The sequence below is a fragment of the Terrapene carolina genome, unplaced genomic scaffold (assembly GCF_002925995.2).
Source record: "Terrapene carolina triunguis isolate 2854851 unplaced genomic scaffold, T_m_triunguis-2.0 Scaffold62, whole genome shotgun sequence".
NCBI classification, from domain to species: Eukaryota; Metazoa; Chordata; order Testudines; family Emydidae; genus Terrapene; species Terrapene triunguis.
Genome location: NW_020664413.1, coordinates 24,389,123 through 24,408,846, shown reverse-complemented (window position 1 = coordinate 24,408,846; position 19,724 = coordinate 24,389,123). Strand labels below are relative to the sequence as shown.

Sequence of the window (19,724 nt, the reverse complement as noted above, 5' to 3'; positions counted from 1 at the left end):
GGCACAGCTTTTGCATCTAGAAGTACCCCTTTATCTCACCTAATCAATTGACTGCCTACAGACAATCAGTTTCCTTGTTCAAGTAATGTGCAGAGTGTATACACGCTTCCACCACCAAATGAAGAATTCAGATAACTGGTTAAAGTCTACTATAGTGTCTGGTCACCAGTTTTTTCTTTTTAATACTTCAGACTCTTTGAAAGAATTTTCAGTAAATGATCAACAAACTTCATGATGTGCATGTCCATGTTTTCCTACCATCTTCTATAATCCGAAGGGGGACAGAGACTTTGTTCAAACTGAAACGTTCTTCTTATAGCGTCATGTTAGAGCCCATAAAGTTTATCCCTCTGAATCACATTGGGCACATGGAAAGCGGCATCATAACAACATAATTGTTATGACTGATGCAAGCACCGGAATGCTAATTGTCCTCCTGCTGCCATCTGATTTCCTCTGAGCATGCATTACTGAAAACACTGCATTTGTGTGATTGGTTGGTATTTCTACATTGCAGATCATCCCTTCACAGCAAGAAACGCATTCCTGTTAATAAAAAGGAGATTGCTAGGCAGGAGTGACTGCAACAGAAGTTTATAGAGTATATGCTTTCAATTGCAAGGGTTATTACTAGGGCTGTCAAGCAATTAAAAAAATTAATTGCAATTAATCGTGATTAATCATGCTGTTAAATAATAATAGAATACAATTTATTTAAATATTTTTGGATGTTTTCTACATTTTCAAATATATTGATTTCATTTACAACACAGAATACAAAGTGTACAGTGCTCAATTTATATTTATTTTTGTTTACAAATATTTTCACTGTAAAAAACAAAATAAATAGTATTTTTCAATTCCCCCATTGCAACTTTGTATTCTGTGTTGTAATTGAAATCAATATATTTGAAAATGTAGAAAAACATCCAAAAATATTTAAATAAATTTCACTTGGTATTCTATTGCTTACAGTGTGATTAAAACTGTGATTAACCGCGATTACTTTTTTTATTCATGATTAATTTTTTTTGAGATAATCGCGTGAGTTAACTGCGATTAATCAACAGCCCTAGTTATTACTAAAAAATAAGCTAATCACCATTGCTGGGCAGGAAACTGTTTTCCTGTCCCACAAGAGTTTAAGGTTTTGCAATTTTTTTCCCCACCCTGAATCTTGACAAAAAGTCAAAGTCTCAAAAAAAAATTTTGAACCTAAAATCCAATCAAAATGTTTCATTTAGATTGACCTTTTTAAAAATAAAACAATAAATTAACTAGTATTTTGAAATGAAAAGTCCTTTCAACCATTTCCCCCCCAAAAAATTAGGAAATCAGATTTGTTGAAACGGACCCTTTCCCACAAATAGTTCGTTTTCACAAAATCAATGTTTAGCCAAAAACAAACAAAACAAAACAAAAACATTTTGCCAGGAAATTCCCAACCAGCAATATTAATTACTTCCGTCTGGTAGCCTGTGATCTGAGTTGGCCTATCAGTTACGGCTGCAAAATCATGCACGGCAGTGTTCTCACAGCTCATTATCATGCATTGTAATTAATGGACTCCTGTTACCATGATCTGATGATAGTTAATGGTTAGCTATGTCTGACAGATTTCTCAACATATAAGAAAGTATTAAGCACAAACATGCTTTTGAATGTTTTCTTGTCACACATTTTTTAATGAAAATAGACTATGATCATGTTTAATTTCCCTCATAAGCTTTTATACAGCATAATCTCGTATTTTGATCTTTACATTTGCATCTTCTGTCAAATTTCCAGTGCTAGAGAACAACTGTTAATGTTCATCATCTTCTTCACTAGTAGTTTATTTGGGGAAACATTGAAACTGATGTTCCTTACTTGAGCAGTTGCAGAGCGTACCCATTTCCACACTGCAGTTTGCACTGTATGCAAAGGAACAATAGTATATTTTACAAGATAAAATGCAGCATAAGACAGGCTGGAGCTCCTAAAGGCCATATATTTCCTTCAATCCATCAACACTCATTGACATCAACAGGAGACTGTGCTCAGATCAAATGCAACATATATATGTCCTTTCATATTTAACATACAGATTGTCTGCTATCTTCAATATATCTGAAATCTTACACACTAAGATCATTCAAATCCTGCTAAAAGATTTTACCAAGACACTGATTTCTAAAATATCCTTCCAGTTCTGTATTATATAGGATATAAAACATTCTAACCATTTTACCTAGTGTGACAAAGTTCCTCTGCCTTGGTGGGTCCTGTGCTTTCTGGTGGATTTGCTCGCCTCAGAGATTCACAGCAGCCTTCAGTTTGGCCGCTTTTGCTAGAGAGACTCAAACCTGCCGTTCACTCAGCTAACCTCATCGCTGGCCAGCATGGGGGAAATGGAGAACAATCTTCGCAGTCTCTGTTGTCCCACCTAGTGGGTCGGGGACAGGTCAGATCCCTTTCCAAATTAGACCTTCCCCTCTGGTGTGTCTCACAGACCAGGTCAACTCCTCCTGTGTCAGAGAGGGAGTTGGAGGGATGGGAGGAACCCGGGCCCACACTCTACACTGGGTTCCAGCCCAGGGCCCTGTGGATAGCAGCTGTCTACAATGTCTCCTGTATTAGCTGCGTGACAGCTACAACTCCCTGGGCTACTTCCCCATGGCCTCCCCCCAGCACCTTCTTTATCCTCACCGCAGGACCTTCCTCCTGAAGCCTGATAACGCTTGTACTCCTCAGTCCTCCAGCAGCACGCCTTCTCACTTCCTGCTCCTTGCACGCCCCCCACTAACTGATGGGAAATCCTTTTTAAACCAGGTGTCCTGATTAGCCTGCCTGCCATAATTGATTCTAGTAAGTTCTTAATTGGCTCCAGGTGTTTTAATTAGCTTGCCTGTCTTAATTGGTTCTAGCAGGTTCCTGATTGCTCTAGGGCAGCCCCTGCTCTGGTCACTCAGGGAACAGAAAACTATTCATCCAGTGGCCAGTATATTTGCCTTCTACCAGACTCCTTCACCCAACTGGTGTGGGTCTGTCACACTAGAAAGTTTGTTATACTTCCTTTTCAAAAGCAAGAGTTATAGCAACGGTTGTTTATGTCAGTCAGTATGTATAACACACTAGTACACAACTCTTCAACATTATACTGTACTCTATATTTTTAAAAATAAAGATATTCATTTTTACAGTGAATTGGACTAGAAATCAATGGTTTATACCACAAATTGTAATTTAACAATTTGTAATTTACCAGATGCTAAAATTAGGTCATAACTGAAATGGGACAAAAGCAATGTGGTAATAAGAATGACATGGTGTTAAAGTCTGGTATCTTGTTAATCAGACATATCAACAAACGTTGAGGTAATTTTTTTCCCACTTACAAATGGTTGTGACCAAAATCACCTCTCTATTCACACCCTACACATTATTGTATTAATCTATGTGCAAAATATACCTTGTGAGGTATCATTTAAAAACTAATAAACAGATCAATATTCTTGTGTAAAACATGAATATTAACAGTTATGAACATAAGCTGAAATTATGACTACAGTGTGTATACCAGACAAGTCTGTGGAGGGGGTAAACTGGTTTCTCAAAGACAAATGACAAGCTGATGCCTTTAGCCAGATGCCAAAGTTGATTGGCAATCCCTGGTCAAGTGGCCATTCTTTGGCAGTGAAGGGGGGGCAGGAACAGATTGATCTGCAATTTAGCAAACAACAACATGGAACCTCTTTCACCACAAGAGTCCATGTCTCCGTTCTCATGGCTGGAATGAACTTTATCTAGGTGGAACCCTCAGGAAAACGTATTTCAAAGGGTGACTGGACTATAAAAGTGAGGGGCAAAAACACCCCAAATTCTCTTTCTCTTTCTCCTAAGATGACAAAAGAACCAGCCCCTTGACTTTGGGGGGAAATCCTGACATGAGAATTTGGTTAGTCCTGTTGCTGGAAACATGTGGTAAGGATTTTACCTTGAACCAAGTCTAGCTTGTTAAGTCTTAGCTACTAGAAAGCATTCTTTTGTTTCTCTTGTAACCATTTCTGACTAATAGATTATACTTGTACTCACTTAAAACCTCTCTCTTTGTAGGTAAATAAACTTGTTTTATTTTTATCTAAAATAATCCAGTGTGTGTTTAAACTGAGTGTTTGGTAACTCCAGTTAAAGTAGCAAACTGTTGGATATTGACCCTTTTACAGGGGCAATGGACCTTTGATATCTGAACTGTCCAGAAGAGGGCTGGACAGTGCAGAACACATTTATGGGAATGTTTAGGACTGGGAGCATGTCTGAGTCACCCTGCAAGTAGTAACCGAGGCTGGCAGAAGCCAGAGTGTGACTGAAGTGTTGCTGATAGGCTGCTGGAGTCAGAGTTGCTGGACCATGGCTGTAGCTGTACACAGACACTCCGGGTGTGACCTGCATGCTGTTAGGCCATTTGTGAGTGGCTCTGGTTGGAGCTACAATGGCAAAGCATTGAGAGGCTTCCAAGGTTGTGGAGCAGGCAGTGACACAGCCCCTCATTAGTCTGGATTTCACCCCAGAATGTGACAATGGTATATAGCTTTTGTTTCAGTCCCTTGTGGTTTGTAAGACGTGGGTCCTTTTAACTTACACCAGCCCCTTAACGTAGCAGTGCTTTTTTGACACTTCTGCCCAAAGAAATATAGCAAGTTCCAAGCCTAAATCCAGTGTTGTTTTGTTTCCATGACTTACACTGGGGAAATTATCCTTCTGACTGAATAAAGCTGAACATGGCTGCCTCTAGCCAAAGAGGTCACTATAGAGCTACAAGAGATGCATCCTCTCCAAAGGGAAACTACTTCTTTTATGAGCAAGCCAGCCAATTGACACCTAGAAAAGGAATGGCCAAGTTTGAATTGGAACTCTGATCCTCTACAAGGTAGCTTGATGTTATAATCACCATAATAAATGGTGTTATTGAGCTAAGTTTGACTCAAGAATTTGACCCTCCCTCGCAAATACAGCTTAACTTCTTCATAGAAAAATAGGAAGAGGTGCTAATCTGGCTCCTGTTCTAGAACTTTGACTTCCATTACTAAAACATTTTCTCGAACCCAGATCTACAGGGTTTACAGGAGAAGCCACACTTCAACTTGGCAGCCTGCTGACAACTGCTGACGCAGGACGCCCAGCCCCAGTTTGAGGCTCTACCCTTGACATGCCAGGGTAGCCAACCTACTTAAACCAGCAACAGGAAGCTGTCCAAATGCTTGGGATCCACCATGCTCTGTACTGTGTACCTTGTGCCTCCTGTTCCTGCTCCCCTGACTTGACTTCCCGGTGCCCTGACCTGGCTTGGCTCATGGCATCTGACTTGTGGTTCTGATCTCCAGTTTGTATTATGCCTCTGATCTCCCAGTATCTTGACCCAGCTGACCCTTGGCTCCTGACCGTGAACCCCAGCTCTGACTACAAGTTCCGGCTCCCAGGACCCAGCCCTGACAAACATTAGATAGTCTCATTTGGCAGGTGTTATTCACTCCAGCAGTAGTTATTTGAGTAACAAGTGCTGAACAGGACCCTTATTTAGAATGTCTTAAAACAAACATTCTCCATTACAAAAACTGATGCTTACTGTATGGCCTGTCTCTCTGTGGGGGTGACAGCCAACAAAACGGCATTCATCCCTGGTAGCACATTTTTTGGTCACAGATGTACTCCTTCCATGGCTTGTGAAATGATGAACTGTCAAGCAGTACTTTGTATCTAAGAAATAAATCAAAATCAGGTTTATTTTCATGCAGTGTGCTCTCTTTCACATACTTCAAAAGTTTTCACTAAATGACAAGTTACAATAAAGTGCTTGCACTGAGAAAAGTTAGAGATTGTGTGGGGTTTAGAGCAGTAAGATGGCATTATATTCCAAAAAAATTGTCATTTACCAGTCATGATGTATTAGCTAGACCTTAAATTAAATGGGCCATTTGGCCCCTAGACTGCAACTTATGAAGAAGGCCATTGAGATTTGTACTGTGTATCTAACACTTCATCTCTAGCTACCTAGTTTTAGCAGCGGCTCTCCTGGTTCTTCCTTTCCCTCTTGCACTCCCTTCTCATTCTCTTTCCCCTCCATTTAGACTTCTTTACCTTTTTCATTTCACTCTTCCACCCCACCTCGCCCCTACCCCCCAACTCCCCTTCTTCCAACATTTTTCCTCCTTTCCCCTCTCTTTGGGGTACGTTACCTTCCCTAGTTTCAGTGACCCTGCTATTCTCTCTTCCAAGTGTGATCTTCAGGTCTTATTGCCAAATGTTTCTGCACTACCAATGGATGCACTAACATGACACTTTCCATTTTGAGAGTTCACATACAACACATCTGAAACCACATGCAGCAATGATGTATGGCTACAGCTTAGCATAAACCTTGCATTAGGCCTTTTATATAGCTGTCTTTTATAAAGTCATCCCTAAATAACAAATCTGCACTAAATATTAGAAGTAATTGTTTCAGCTCCTATGTTAACTTTTCAAAAGACACTAGGACTGATGGTAGATTTGGTAGCACATTTAGCTTTGACTGCGGGACTGAATTAAGAAATGGTCTTTACCCCTGATCAGCTGACTCTTGGAGACAGTACTAAGGTAATAGCTGGCTTTGGAGAGGGGAATATCATTTGACAGTGCAAACTGTTTTCCCACCATGTATCAGTGTTGGATAAGTTAATCGCTAAGTTCAGAGGAAATGCAAACAAGACCAACATTACATTAGAAGTATAAAGACAACCTAATAAAACTATTTGTTTCTTCACAAGCACAAGGAAAACAGGAAAAAGGGATTGGAAAACAGGAATCCAAAGTGTGTTTATAGAGATTTATGATACATATTAGATTAATCTGGCATAAAACTACAAAGAAGGAGGATAACATAAGAATGGCCAAACTGGGTCAAGACCAATAGTCCATCTAGCCCAGTATCTTGTCTTCCGATAGTGGCCAGTGCCAGATACTTCAGAGGGAATGAACAGAACAGACAATTTTCGAGTGATCCATCCCATCACCAGACACAGCTTCTGGCAGTCAGACGTTTAGGGATACCCAAGGCATGTGGTTATGGCCGTGACCATTTTGGCTAATAGTCAATGATGGGCCTATCCTCCACAAACTCACCTAATACTTTTTTGAACACAGTTATACTTTTGCCCTTCAAAAAATCCCCTGGCAACGAGTTCTGCAGGTTGACTGCGGGTTGTGAAGTACTTCCTCGTGTTTGTTTCAAACCTGCTGCCTATTAATTTAATTGGGCAACCCCTGGTTCTTGTGTTAAGTGAAGGGGTAAATAACACTTCGCTATTCACTTTCTCCACGCCAGTCATGATTTTATAAACCTCTCTCTTATCCCCCCTTAGTTATTTCTTTTCCAAGCTGAGCAGTCCCAGTCTTTTTAATCTCTCCTTGTATGGAAGCTGTTCCATACCCCTAATCATTTTTGTTGGTCTGCTCTGTACCTTTTCCAATTCTAATACAGCTTTTTTGAGATGTGACAACCAGAACCGTATGCAGTATTCAAGGTTTGGGCATATTGTGGATTTATATATTGGCATTATGATATTTTCTGTCTTCATATCTATCCCTTTCCAAATGGTTCCTAACATTCTGTTTTGACTGCTGCTGCACATTGAGTGAATATTTTCAGAGAACTAGCCATGATGACTCCAAGATCTCTTTCTTGAGTGGCAACAGCTAATTCAGCCCCCATCACTTTTATGTACAGTTGCAGAGGTGTTGTAACAATTTGTATAGTGGGGGTGCTGAGAGCCATTGAACCAAACTGTAAACCCTGTATATGATGGAAACCACTTCAAGCTAGGGGATGCGGCAGCACCCCTAGTTTCAGCATCCATGTATAGTTGGATTGTTTTTTCTAGTCTGTATTACTTAGCACTTATTAACATTAGCAAAGAGTCCTGTGGCACCTTATAGACTAACAGACGTATAGGAGCATGAGCTTTCGTGGGTGAATACCCACTTCTTCGGATGTGGGTTGTGACCCACAGTTTGAAAACCGCTACTCTAGTGAGCAGCTTCTTTATTCTATAAAAAGATGCTTTACACAGTACTCATTCAAATACATACTACACTAGAACCTCAGAGTTATGAACACTAGAGTTACGAACTGACTGGTCAACCACACACCTCACTGGAAACCAGAGTATGCAATCAGATAGCAACAGAGACAAAAAGCTAAAAAAAAAAAAAAAATGTAAATACAGTACTGTGTTAAACATAAACTATGAAAAAAATAAAGGGAAAGCAGCATTTTTCTTCTGCATAGTAAAGTTTGAAAGCTGTATTAAGTCAATGTTCAGTTGTAAAACTTCTGAAAGAACCACCATAATGTTTTGTTCAGAGTTACGGACATGTCAGAGTTACGAACAACTTCCATTCCTCCTATGTTCATAACTCTGAGGTTCTACTGTAAGTCTAACATACAAGGTCTTCAACATGATTTGTAGTATTGCTGAGCATATTCAAATGGCTGGAATATCCATCTCAAGAGAAATCATAAGACTCATTATTACTAAATATATCCCCAGGGCATCAGTGTGATGGTATGTTAATCCTAGATAACTAGCTGTCTGAGAGATGGTTGAATCAGGGGAAAAACAAAATTAAATACCTTAAAGAATCTCCCTAAGACAGGCACACTTACTTTCAGGACACCATTTATCTTCAGCCCATCTGTTACAGTTGTAATTGTCGACTGCATTTGCACAGGTGAAACACTTAAAGCTGTTTGGAAATGGAGTGGCTTTAAAAATATAATAAGTATGTTAAGTTTGCAAATATCAAAAATTAAAATGTCAAACAAAAAGTGCTTGCTTTTACATTTATTAGACAAAAATACTTATTTATAAATATTAGCATATATATATACACACACATTCACACATTTATACATGTATAGAAGAATAGCATACACAGTTCATGTCAATCTATTGGGTAAATAAGAACTATTTCATACCTTACCATAGAAGCTTTTACTTCTCGTACTAACATCATCATGTCTTAACTTTAAAACATTTCCTGGCCTTTTCATTCTCTCTCACAATCAAAACGCTGTTTAAATGGAGAGAGAGTGTATCATTGCACATTACATATACAGTATTATAACATAGAAGATACACATATCTTCTCTATGTATGCACACATGTACACTGTCGCACAATCTACATTTAATCAGCTTTTGCTTCCCTAGATGTGGCAGATACTGCTTTGAAACCAGCTCCAAGTCACTGCCCCCAACTCTGAGCAAGAAGTTGCCAATTAGGGATTAGTGAGTTTGATTTCAAATTCTGTTTTTATAACATTTTATATACACACATACAGGAGTTTTAAAGTAGCTTGGCATCAAACACCCCACCTGCTAACCATCACTACTTTTCCACTTTAATCCTTTATATCACAGAGACTGTTATCCAGTTGGGTGCACAGGGAGAGTAATGTGAGTGCAAGGTAAGAAGCAGACATGTGATGCTATTACTAACAGCTGATTTCCCAGCTACTGCAGTGGTTTTAACTTCATACTAACTTTCCTACTTTCATTTAGTGATAACTTTAAAAGTGTTCAATACACCTACCTCCCTACCCCACCCACCAAAAAAGCAGTACAACAAACAGAAACAGCTAGTCCATTGCAAACATTTATATTGTACAAAATGAAGTCATTTTGAGACATAAAACTGCAATAAAAGCATCCAAAATCTGAAACGGTTTATTATCAAAGTACAAATCAAAGAGAACAGTTCTCTCCCTCTCTGTTCAACTCCATTCAGACTGTATCTCAAATGTTAGGAATGATACTGAGTAACCATAGGAGGCACCGAATGAATGTTTTGTTTTAAACTCTAGAGGAGATCCCAAACGTCTAAGAGACAGCCACTTTATGTTTAAGAGTCAGCCCTGAAAACAAGGGATAACAATGGAAAAGCTGATGGCTGAAACATTAACCTATGTTCTCAAATACAAGAAAGCTGCAACTGGCTACTTACGGTCTAATGGAGGTCTCACATTATAGAAGTTGATGTTCTTGGCTAGAGCCCAATTCCCTGAGAGGATGAAGATCTGAAGAGAAGCTACAGCCAACATGTGAGAGAATAATAGCATGCTGACTATTACTGAACAGGGAAATCTAAAATACTTGTGCCTAGAAAAGAAGAAACATACATTATGATGTACCAGAGGAACCATAAAGAACTGAGAATGTGGAGCATTGGACTTCCTGTAAACTTGATTTGAAACCTTGACAGTTCAGTGACTGGATCTGGACTGCTCCTGCCTGTAAGCATACATCACTAACCATTACGAGCCATTCAAAGCTGAGCAGCTGCTGCCTTCTGCTGGTTAGCATTTTGTACAGGACAGCTACATTTCTACACTCAGTACTGTAGTAATTTTGGTATGCTATGTTATTCAGCTACATGATGAGTTCCCCCAGGCAATATCAGTCTTAGAAACGGCTTATAAGGGTATGTCTACACTGTGATACAAAACCTGAGGCACCGAGTCTCAGACCCCACGTCAGCTGACGGGCTCATGGGCGCTCAGGCTGCAAGTCTAAAAGTAGCAGTGAAGACATTCAGGCTTGGGCTGGAACCCAGGCCCAAGGATATGTCTACAAGGGGATAAAAGCCCCACAGCATGGCTGCACCTGGCTCAGGTCAGCTGACTCAGTCTCACAGGGCTAAAAATTGCTGTGTAGATGTTCAGCAATTTTTCAGCCCCATGAGCCTGAGTCAGCTGACCCAGGCCAGCCGTGGGTTTTTTATTCCCGTGTAGACAGACCCTGATACCCTCCCCCTCGTGGGGTCTCAGAGCCAGGCTCTAGCCTGAGCCTGAACATCTACACTGCTATTTCGTAACCCCACAGCCCGAGCCCAAGTCTGCTGACCCAGGCCAGTCATGGCTGTGCCACAGGGTCTTTTATTGCAGTGAAGAACTACCCTTAGTGTTCATGGAAAAATACTTTCGTATCTTGCTTATAACACGAGTTTGACAAAATGAAAATATTTGTAGACCAGGCAAAATGCAATCTCAGATGTCGTTTTTTACATCAGCAATGTAAAATCTCAACTCAAAGGGCCAGATCCCAGCTGGCATAAATTGGTGTAGCACAACTGACATCAATGAGTTATGCCAATATACAGCAGTGCAGAAACTGGTCTCAATTGTTGGTCCTTGTTTTTCATAAGCACACTTCTGACTGGCATGGTATTTAAATACATAGGTTTTTACAATTTAATTTATCCTTAAAAAAATGTATTCCTCGAAGAAAAGCTGAAGCAAGCTGTCGTCATAACCACAAATTAGAGGGAGAACCATTAATAGCATTCTGTCATTCCTTTATCCTGGTGCACTTGCAGTAAAGAGTCCAATCATCATATCAGCCCCACTGAACCTCTCTTTTGTACACATTCCGCTTTGTGTTCATACTTTTCAAGCAACTGCATGCACAGGTGACAGGTCTTCAGTGTGAAACTCTATTTGTCTCCTGAGCTTGTGCACGTAAATTCTAGCACTGGTTGAAATCATTTCACAACTCAACGTTTTTCTTTGAAAAACAGGGACACATTTTTTGCAGACATTTTCACAAACAATTCATGCTACTTTTCTTTTTTTAGCCAGTTCTAGTAAATTCTATCCCCTGCATGCTCAGGCATTAAGTCCTCTCCCCTGTGTGTGTTAGTGCAGGGGAAATATGTGTGCGGGCATTTAGGTGTGCATTATGGAGGAAATCCTGTGCCCCTCTGCATGGATGTGGAGGACCCCAGATTCAGTGGAATGGTGACATTCTGCATGGAGAAGGGTAGGGTTGGGATGGACATTGGGCAGGCTTTAAGGGCCCACTGCACACAAGAGGGTGGCAGACCTTTGAAGACAGAGCAGGGATGGGCAAGGAGAGCTGATTCATGAATCCTCCAGTCAATCCCAGTCCATGGGGTGGGGGGAGTCAAAGTGCCATCAAGTCAACTCCAGGCCAGTAGCTGCACGAACTGCATGTGTGGCACACTGCGGGGAAAGGGAGAGGGGCCTGAGACTTTCTTCCTGCTCCTGTGCTTCGGAGAAGAACTACTTCAAACAGACTCTTGGCCTGCAACCAATCAGTAGCAGAAGGTTTTGTTTTGTGCACTAGGCCTTACTAACTTTTGTGAACAAAGATTTTTTTAAATTTATGTTTATTTTTAGGATATTTTAACAGATATTTGAGAAACTGTTTTTGCACCACACTTACAGTGTATCTCCAGGACTGTTTCCTGCGGATGCCCCAGGTCTTCCTAGTATTAGAGCCCAAATTGTTCACAAACAGGTCAAGAAAAGCATCTGAAAGAACCAAACAGTGGCTTTGTGATCATTATTCGGTACACAGGGAAAGAGTCAGCTCAGACATAATATGCCTTTAATATTATTGGTAATAAAAGAAAAGAACACATGTATCTAGGCCAATAACATATATGCCATAAAAGATTTGAACTATAGATTCATAGATTCATAGATTTACAAATACAGAGGCCAGTCCCCACTCACACAACATACCATATGGGTCACTCTGGTTGCACAAAGGGAACTAAGCTGCCCTAAATGGGCAGGGTGGGATTCTGCAGCAGTAGAGATCGTTCACACATACAGCATCCCCTTCGCCCTCCCTGCTGCATATACCCTAGTATGCCAGGGACATATAAGGGGAAGGACATGGATTGCCACTGGTGCACCCCTAAAATTATGTCTGCCCTGAGGCTGCTCTAACTTGCGCCAGGACAGGGGTGACAAAGTTGCCTTTATGCCTCCACCTCAATCCCTGTACCCCTTAGACAGGCAGCATGACATATTTAAACTCAGATCGATTTTGAATGTTTGCATCAAACCCATAAGGGCTAAACACTTAATTAGGCCCTGAATCCCAGCATGATGCTTTGAACATTTTGGTGGCACTGCCCCAACTCAGTTGTTTTTTTGCTCCGAATGCAAACAATTAATCTTCCATTCTTTCATTAAATAGCCCATGCTATGCTCTTCAAATATCACAGATTAGTTGCTTTTACCTAGTCAGGACAATTTTAATCAATCTTGACTCTAAATATACTTCTGACAGCTGAGCTAGCAAGCCTATTGTTTTATGCTTGCTCTGTGAAGGACTGAACCATTTCAACGCACAGCAGTAGTGAGGTTTATCTGCCTCATATACATTTCCTTTAGTTTGTATTGGCAAATTGGGAAACATTTGCCTTTCTATAAAGAAAGATCTACAAAACCAGTGAACTTTATCAAATACACCTGGATAGCACATAGAAGCACAATTACACCTGTGCCGGTGTTCTACAAATTCAAGATTCCCCCACCCTATCCCAGTTCCCATTGCTCAAATCACATACCCTGTGGCAAATGGAAAATTTTAGGGAATACAAATACAGAAGGGCGGATTCTCATCCATGCACAGGCAGGGACTTTTCCCCACGCCACTCCAAACACAGGGCCTCAGGATCTCCCTCCTTCACCCAAAACTCTTCTCCCTTTCTCCCCTCCCCCCGCCCTGCCCCGCCCTTCCCCTAGGACTCTCTCTCTGCAATGAACCTTCATGAGAAGCACTGCTCAGCAGCCAGCATCCCCTGCTGGGACTCAAGAATATAGCTCCACATACCAGGAATCCAGCAGGCAGGCAGGGCCCTCTCCCCACAACACCCTTCACGGGCCGAGGTGGACAGGCATGCGGAAGCAGAGTGGCTCAAAAATAGATTTGGGAGGTGAGAGGGTGAGGGCTGACTCTGCTCTAGCCCTGGTCACCTGCTGCCTATGACAAAGGGTGATAGACATATGTGGGCACTGGAATACTGGCAATCCAATGCACACACTATAGCCCCACTCCTGCAAACACCTATGGATGTGAATAATATTAGAAATGGGAGTATTCCCACTAAAGCATTTGCTGGAGTGAGGCCTACATTTGTATACACATACACACCCCATGAGTAGGGTTGCTAACCCTCCAGGATTGTCCTGGGGTCTCCAGAAATTAAAGATTAATCTTTATTAAAGATTATGTCATGTGATGAAACCTCCAGAAATATGTCCAACCAAAACTGGCAACCCTACCCATGAGAAAAAGTGATAGCCATTTAACGGGATGATTTATCATGTACCTTTCACTGCCTAACCTGCTCTCTGCCCATTGAGCTGTGTCCATGAAAATTATTCTTAAAATTGCAAAGCTCAGATCACCTTTGAATCGCCTTTTCCCTTCTTCCTTCCTTCCCTCCCTCTTTTAAAAATAGAACTTGCCATGAGAACGTTTCCTCCTCCGCTCTGCAAATGTTGAATTTTGTCAAAGTATTACACCTGCCGAAGGGCAGGGATAGGCAAGCAATTCAATCCTGGACCTATAATAGCTATTATGTAGAACAATGTAATGACTTTAAAATCTGCATCTCCCAACACTGGGAGCTTATACCAGTCAGGAAGAGGAGTTTACTTATCTGTAACTGGAGATATGTGGTCCCTATCTGTGTTCCACTGAAGGTTTCTGCATGTGCACCATGCATCCGGAGCCAGAGAATTTGAAAGTAGTAGTGTTCGTTGGTTTGCCCATGCACCCTTGTTTTGCCTCATGGTTTTGACTGTGGTGATAAAGGGCGAGGCAGACCAGGCTGCACCTCCACTTCCTTTTTCACTGCAAATTGAACAGATCTACAGCAAAGGGGAAGGAGGGCGGGAAGTGGAATACAGATAGGGACCACACATCTCGAAGAACCTCCAGTTACAGGTAAGTAACCTCCTCTTCTTCTTCGAGTGATGGTCCCTATTGTATTCCACTGTGAGTAATTAACAAGCAGTACCTATTTTGGAGGAGGGTACAAGGAAGAGGATGGAATGGTGGATTGGAGGACAGCCATGCCGAATGAGGCATCCGTCACAGAGTCTTGCATCAAGACATAATGCGTAGTGAAGGTATGTACCGAACTCCACATGGTTGCCCTACATATGTCTGGAAGCAATATATTGTGCAGGGTGGCCGTAGTCGATGCTTGTGCTCTCGTCTAATAGGCTCTCACCCAAGGCATGGAGGCAGTCCTGACAACTGATAGCAAAGTGTAATGCATCACGAAATCCACTTAGAAATCCTCTGTGTGGAGATTGCCTTCCCCTTAATCCTTTCAACTATAGCAACAAACAGTCTAGGGGATTTCCTGATTGGTCTTATTCTCTGCAGGTAAAAGGCCAATGCCCTGTGGACATTGAGAGAGTGAAGGCACCACTCCTCCACTGAGACATGAGGCTTCAGAAAGAAAGCAAGTAAGCGTATGGGTTAGTGGAGATGAAACCGGGATACAATCTTTGGTAGAAACTTGGGGTGCAGATTCAGGGAGACTTTGTCCTTATTGAATACGATGAAAGGAGGAGTCCACCATCATGGCCCGCAGTTACCCTTCTCATGGAAGTAATAGCTACTAGGAAGATGACTTTCATGAAAAGGAGGGACAGGGAGCAGGAAGCCAGTGGCTCGAAGGGCAATTTCATTATCAAGAAAACGAGATTGAGGTCCCACTCAAGAGCAATAGGTTGGACGGGTGGGAAGGTTCTGAGGAGACCCTTTCAAAATCTGGCAGTCAATGGATGCGTAAATATGGAGTGGCCTTCCATGGGGATGGTGGGGGGATGGAGTGGTGGGTACCAAGAGCCGCTATGTGGACCTTGATGGAGTTCAGAGTGAGTCCCAACATCTTCAAGGAGAGGAGGTAGTCTAAACAAAGGGGAATGTCCATGTTTTCAGGGACAAGGCCCCTCTGTTGGGCCCAGGAGGTGAAGCACTTCCCCTTGGCCCAATAGGAATGCCTTGTGGACTCTTTCCTGCTGCTCGAAAGGATGTCTTGTATTCCCAGGAACATTCCCATTCTAGCAAAAATGCCCATCCAAAAACCAAGCTCTGAGGTGAACTGTGTATAGATCGGGATGCCTGATCCTGCCGTGTTGAGTGAGGAGTTTCAGAAAAGCTGGCAGGGGACACAGGGGACAAGTCAACATGCAAAGAAGTGGAGGAAACCAGAATTGGAATGGCCAGAATGGGGCAACCAGAATGACTATGGCCTTCTCCCACCTGATCTTGTGGAGGTCTCGTAGCAGGAGCAGGAGATGGGGAAAGGCGTAATTGATCTGGTCCAACCAGTGAAGGACAAAGGCATCGCCTTGAGAATGGACACTGGTACCCCTCCCCATGGAGCAGTAGATGGGGCACTTGCTGTTGGCATGGGAGGCAAAGAGTCCCCCATTGGCTGAAAATGTCATTGATTGCAGTGTCATGAAGTTCCCATTCATGGTCAGCCATGAACTTCCCGCTGAGAGAGTCTGCAATCACATTCTGAGGCCCTGGAAGATAGGCTGCCGACAACAAGATCTTGTGGGCAATGTACCAGTCCTACAGATAAACCACTTCCGCATAGAGTACAATTGACTTCATGTCCCCTTGTTTGTTGATGTAATAAATGGTGGTGGTGCTGTCAGACATGATGAGAACACGGTGGGAGCAAATGAATGGGAAGAATGCTCAACATGCTCTCCATGTCACCTGAACCTCCAGAATGTTGATGTGCATTCTGGATTCCCGAGGGGTCCAAGTCCCTTGCGTCATGTGCTCGCCCATATGGGTACCCCATCCAGTAAGTGATGCTTCCATTATGATAATCATGTCCAGGGAGGATAAGAGGAAAGGCATCCCAGCACAGACCTGCCCCAGGTCCGTCCACCACTGGATGGAAGAGAGCACTATGGGGGGGACTGTCAACAGAAAGTCCATAGTATGTTGCATGGGTGAATAGACTCTCTGGAGCCACAGCTGAAGATAGCGAAGGAGGAGGTGAGCGAAGGCAGTGATGTACATGCAGGCTGCCATGTGGTGAAAGAGGGATAGGCAAATCCTGATCGGAACAGGACCATGGACCACTTGGGTGACGAGTTCCTGCAGGATCTGGAACCTGTCCCTCAGTAGGTAGGCTTGTGCTGAGACCACATCGATGAAGACCCCTATGAAATCCAGAGACTGTATGGTAACCAAAGTCGATTTTTTGACATTTATACTTACCCCTAAGGAGGAAAGGATTCTTAGTAACATGGAGGTCGAGGCTCGAGCCTCCTCTGTTGAGGACCCCATGACACTGGAGGTGGGCTGCTACAACAGAGAAAACCTTGGTGAAGACCACGGAGCAGTGGTGAGTCCAAATGGTAGAATCCTGTATTGAAAGTGCTGAGGCCATACCGTGAATCTCAAGAACCTTCTATGGATTGAATGGATGTCTAGGTGAAAATAGGTATCCTGCATATCGAGAGCCGCAAACCACATGCCTCTTTCTAGCGACAATATGGGGGCTGCTAAGGTGACCATATGAAACTTGGGTTTGCAGAGGAAACAATAGAGGCAGCAGAAGTCCAAGACTGGTCTCCAACCACCCTTCTTCTTGGGTAACAGAAAATAAGTGGAATAGAACCCCATGCTTAGACAGTTCAAAGGAATGTGTTCTATCGCTCCCCTCTGCAGTAGGGAGTCTACCTCTAGAGCAAGGATACTGTCATGAGAGTGGTCCCTGAGGAGGGATTAGGGTGGGGGATGTGGATGAGGTAGTGTTGTGAACAAGTTTGTATAGCCATGTCCAATGACATCCAGGACCCACTGGTCCAGTGTTATCACATTCCAAGCTGGTAAAAAGAATGCTAGATGACCCCCGAAGGGTCGGGTGCATGGCAGGAAGCAAGGTGGTTGGCAACTATCTAGGTGCATTCAGAAGTATCACTTCTGAGAGGACTGAACATGTGGTACTGAAGGCTGTGAAGGTGGTCCTGGAAGACGGGATCGCTGGGACTTCTGTAGCTTGTGAGGTGGGTTGTAGGGTCATTGGTGGAAAAACTGGGGAGTCCTGAACTCTTGTGCAGGTGGCAAATCGTAGAAGTTTCACTTGGGTGCAGGTGTATGGATACCCAGGGATCGTAGTCTGGCTCAGGGAATGGAGGAAATCATCGGTCTTCTCGTTAAAGAGGTTAAACTCATCGAAATGGAGATCTTCTATGGTATTTTGTACCTCTCTGATGAATGCAGCCAGATGAATGCAGCCACGATTCCCTCCGCATGACAATTCCCATAGCCACAGTGTGCAAAGTGGTAACTACTGTGTCCACAGCAGACTGAAGCACCATTCTGACGATCAGTTTACCCTCTTTCAGAATAGCCAGGAAACAGGCTCAATCCTGTTTGGGATTTGTCAGTAAAGTCCTCCAGTTTACTGTAGTTGAAAAAGTCATATTTGGCCAATGAGGCCTGATAGATAGAGATCTGAAATTGGAGGCTAGCCAACAAGAAGACCTTTTGACCCAGATGGTCTAGTCACTTACCCTCCCTGTCTGCCAGGGTGGATCGTGGGTGCTGTTGCCTGGCCTGCTCCGTTGCCACTTGGATCATGAGGGAATTGGGCGAGGCGTGAGAGAACAGAAACTCAGACCCCTTAGCTGGTACATAGTGCTGTTTTTCTGCCCCCTTGGAGGTAGGTGCACAAGTGACTGGGATATGCCAAACAGTTCGAGCTGACTGAAGAATGGCATCATTGATTGGTAGAGCAACGCTGGTCAGTACCAAGGCATGAAAGATGTTATGCCCAAATAAATTTATTAGTCTCTAAGGTTCCACAAGAACTCCTCGTTGTTTCAGCTGATGCTGTCTGTCTTGTACTTCCCTCCAGTGGAATATGAAAGTCAGCAGCCACCCTGTGTAGGAAGTCCTGGAACTGGCGAAAATCATCTGGAGGTAAGGGGGGAAAGAAGAGGTCACAGTAGCATCTGGAGATGTTGATGGGAAACGTTCCTGTTCCATTGGTACTGAACTGAGTGGCTCCTTCAAAACCAGTACCGAAAGCCTACTCAAGGATGGCTGAAGCAGGGATGAGGTGAACCCTCTCTTGCTGAGCAGGAAGGCTCCAAAGGAAAATATTGAGACCAAGACTCCCAATACAGCCAATAGGATGGATCTGGAGGATGCTGCGGAGGGCCTCATGGAGTAGGATACCAGTTCTCTGCTGGGGAAGAGGAGGGTACTGCCACAAAGCTGGTGGTCCCTTTGGGTATTCCTAGTGGCGGTAAGGGATGGGCGTCCCCTGCGCTTCATCCAAATCCTCTGATGACAAAAACTCAGATGCCAGTTCCAATGGCAGTACCGTCGGAACCAGTGGAGCGGTGTACACCATAGGGGAAGGGGAAGCAGGACTTGGTAAGTCCTGGGTTGGAGATCATACCTCCCTAGATGCAGTAAAGGAAGGCATGGAAATGACAGTTCCCCAAGGGCAAAGAGTTCATGTGGCTCCAGCGCAGTTTCCAACTTCCCCGGTGTCAGCGGCACACACTTCGTAGCCAGAACCAGAGCCAAAGTGGAGGATTGTCTCGAAATGATGGTTTCTCTTGACTTAAGGTGGGGGCCAACATGGAAGGCGTGTGTGGCTCAGTGCTCCATACTGGCGGATCTGCCGGTCTGCACGATTTCTTGTCCTGCTTGTGAGCCTTGGAACGAGCCACTTTTCCGTGGCTGGAACTTGTAGAAGGCACATCATCCTTCTTACGCCTGGAGGAAGACTTACTGCCATGCTTCCTTGCCTCCCGACTAGGCCACAGCACAGGGTCTGTAACACTGGTACCGCTGGAACCAGACTCAATCTCTGCTGAAACTGGAA

At 43.2% G+C, this 19,724-nt stretch overlaps 1 protein-coding gene across 1 annotated transcript; it reads right to left on the bottom strand.

Annotated features, from left to right (window-relative positions):
* Positions 1-290: 290 nt before the first annotated feature.
* On the bottom strand, positions 291-12,317 carry LYPD6B (LY6/PLAUR domain containing 6B). Its single transcript, XM_024202822.1, has 5 exons — positions 12,263-12,317; positions 10,023-10,177; positions 8,684-8,782; positions 5,606-5,736; positions 291-546 (listed from the first exon to the last, which is right to left on the bottom strand). The coding sequence occupies exons 2-5, from the start codon at positions 10,135-10,137 to the stop codon at positions 382-384; spliced, it is 510 nt and encodes a 169-aa protein (XP_024058590.1). The 5' UTR covers positions 10,138-10,177; positions 12,263-12,317; the 3' UTR covers positions 291-381.
* Between the last annotated feature and the right edge of the window lie 7,407 nt (positions 12,318-19,724).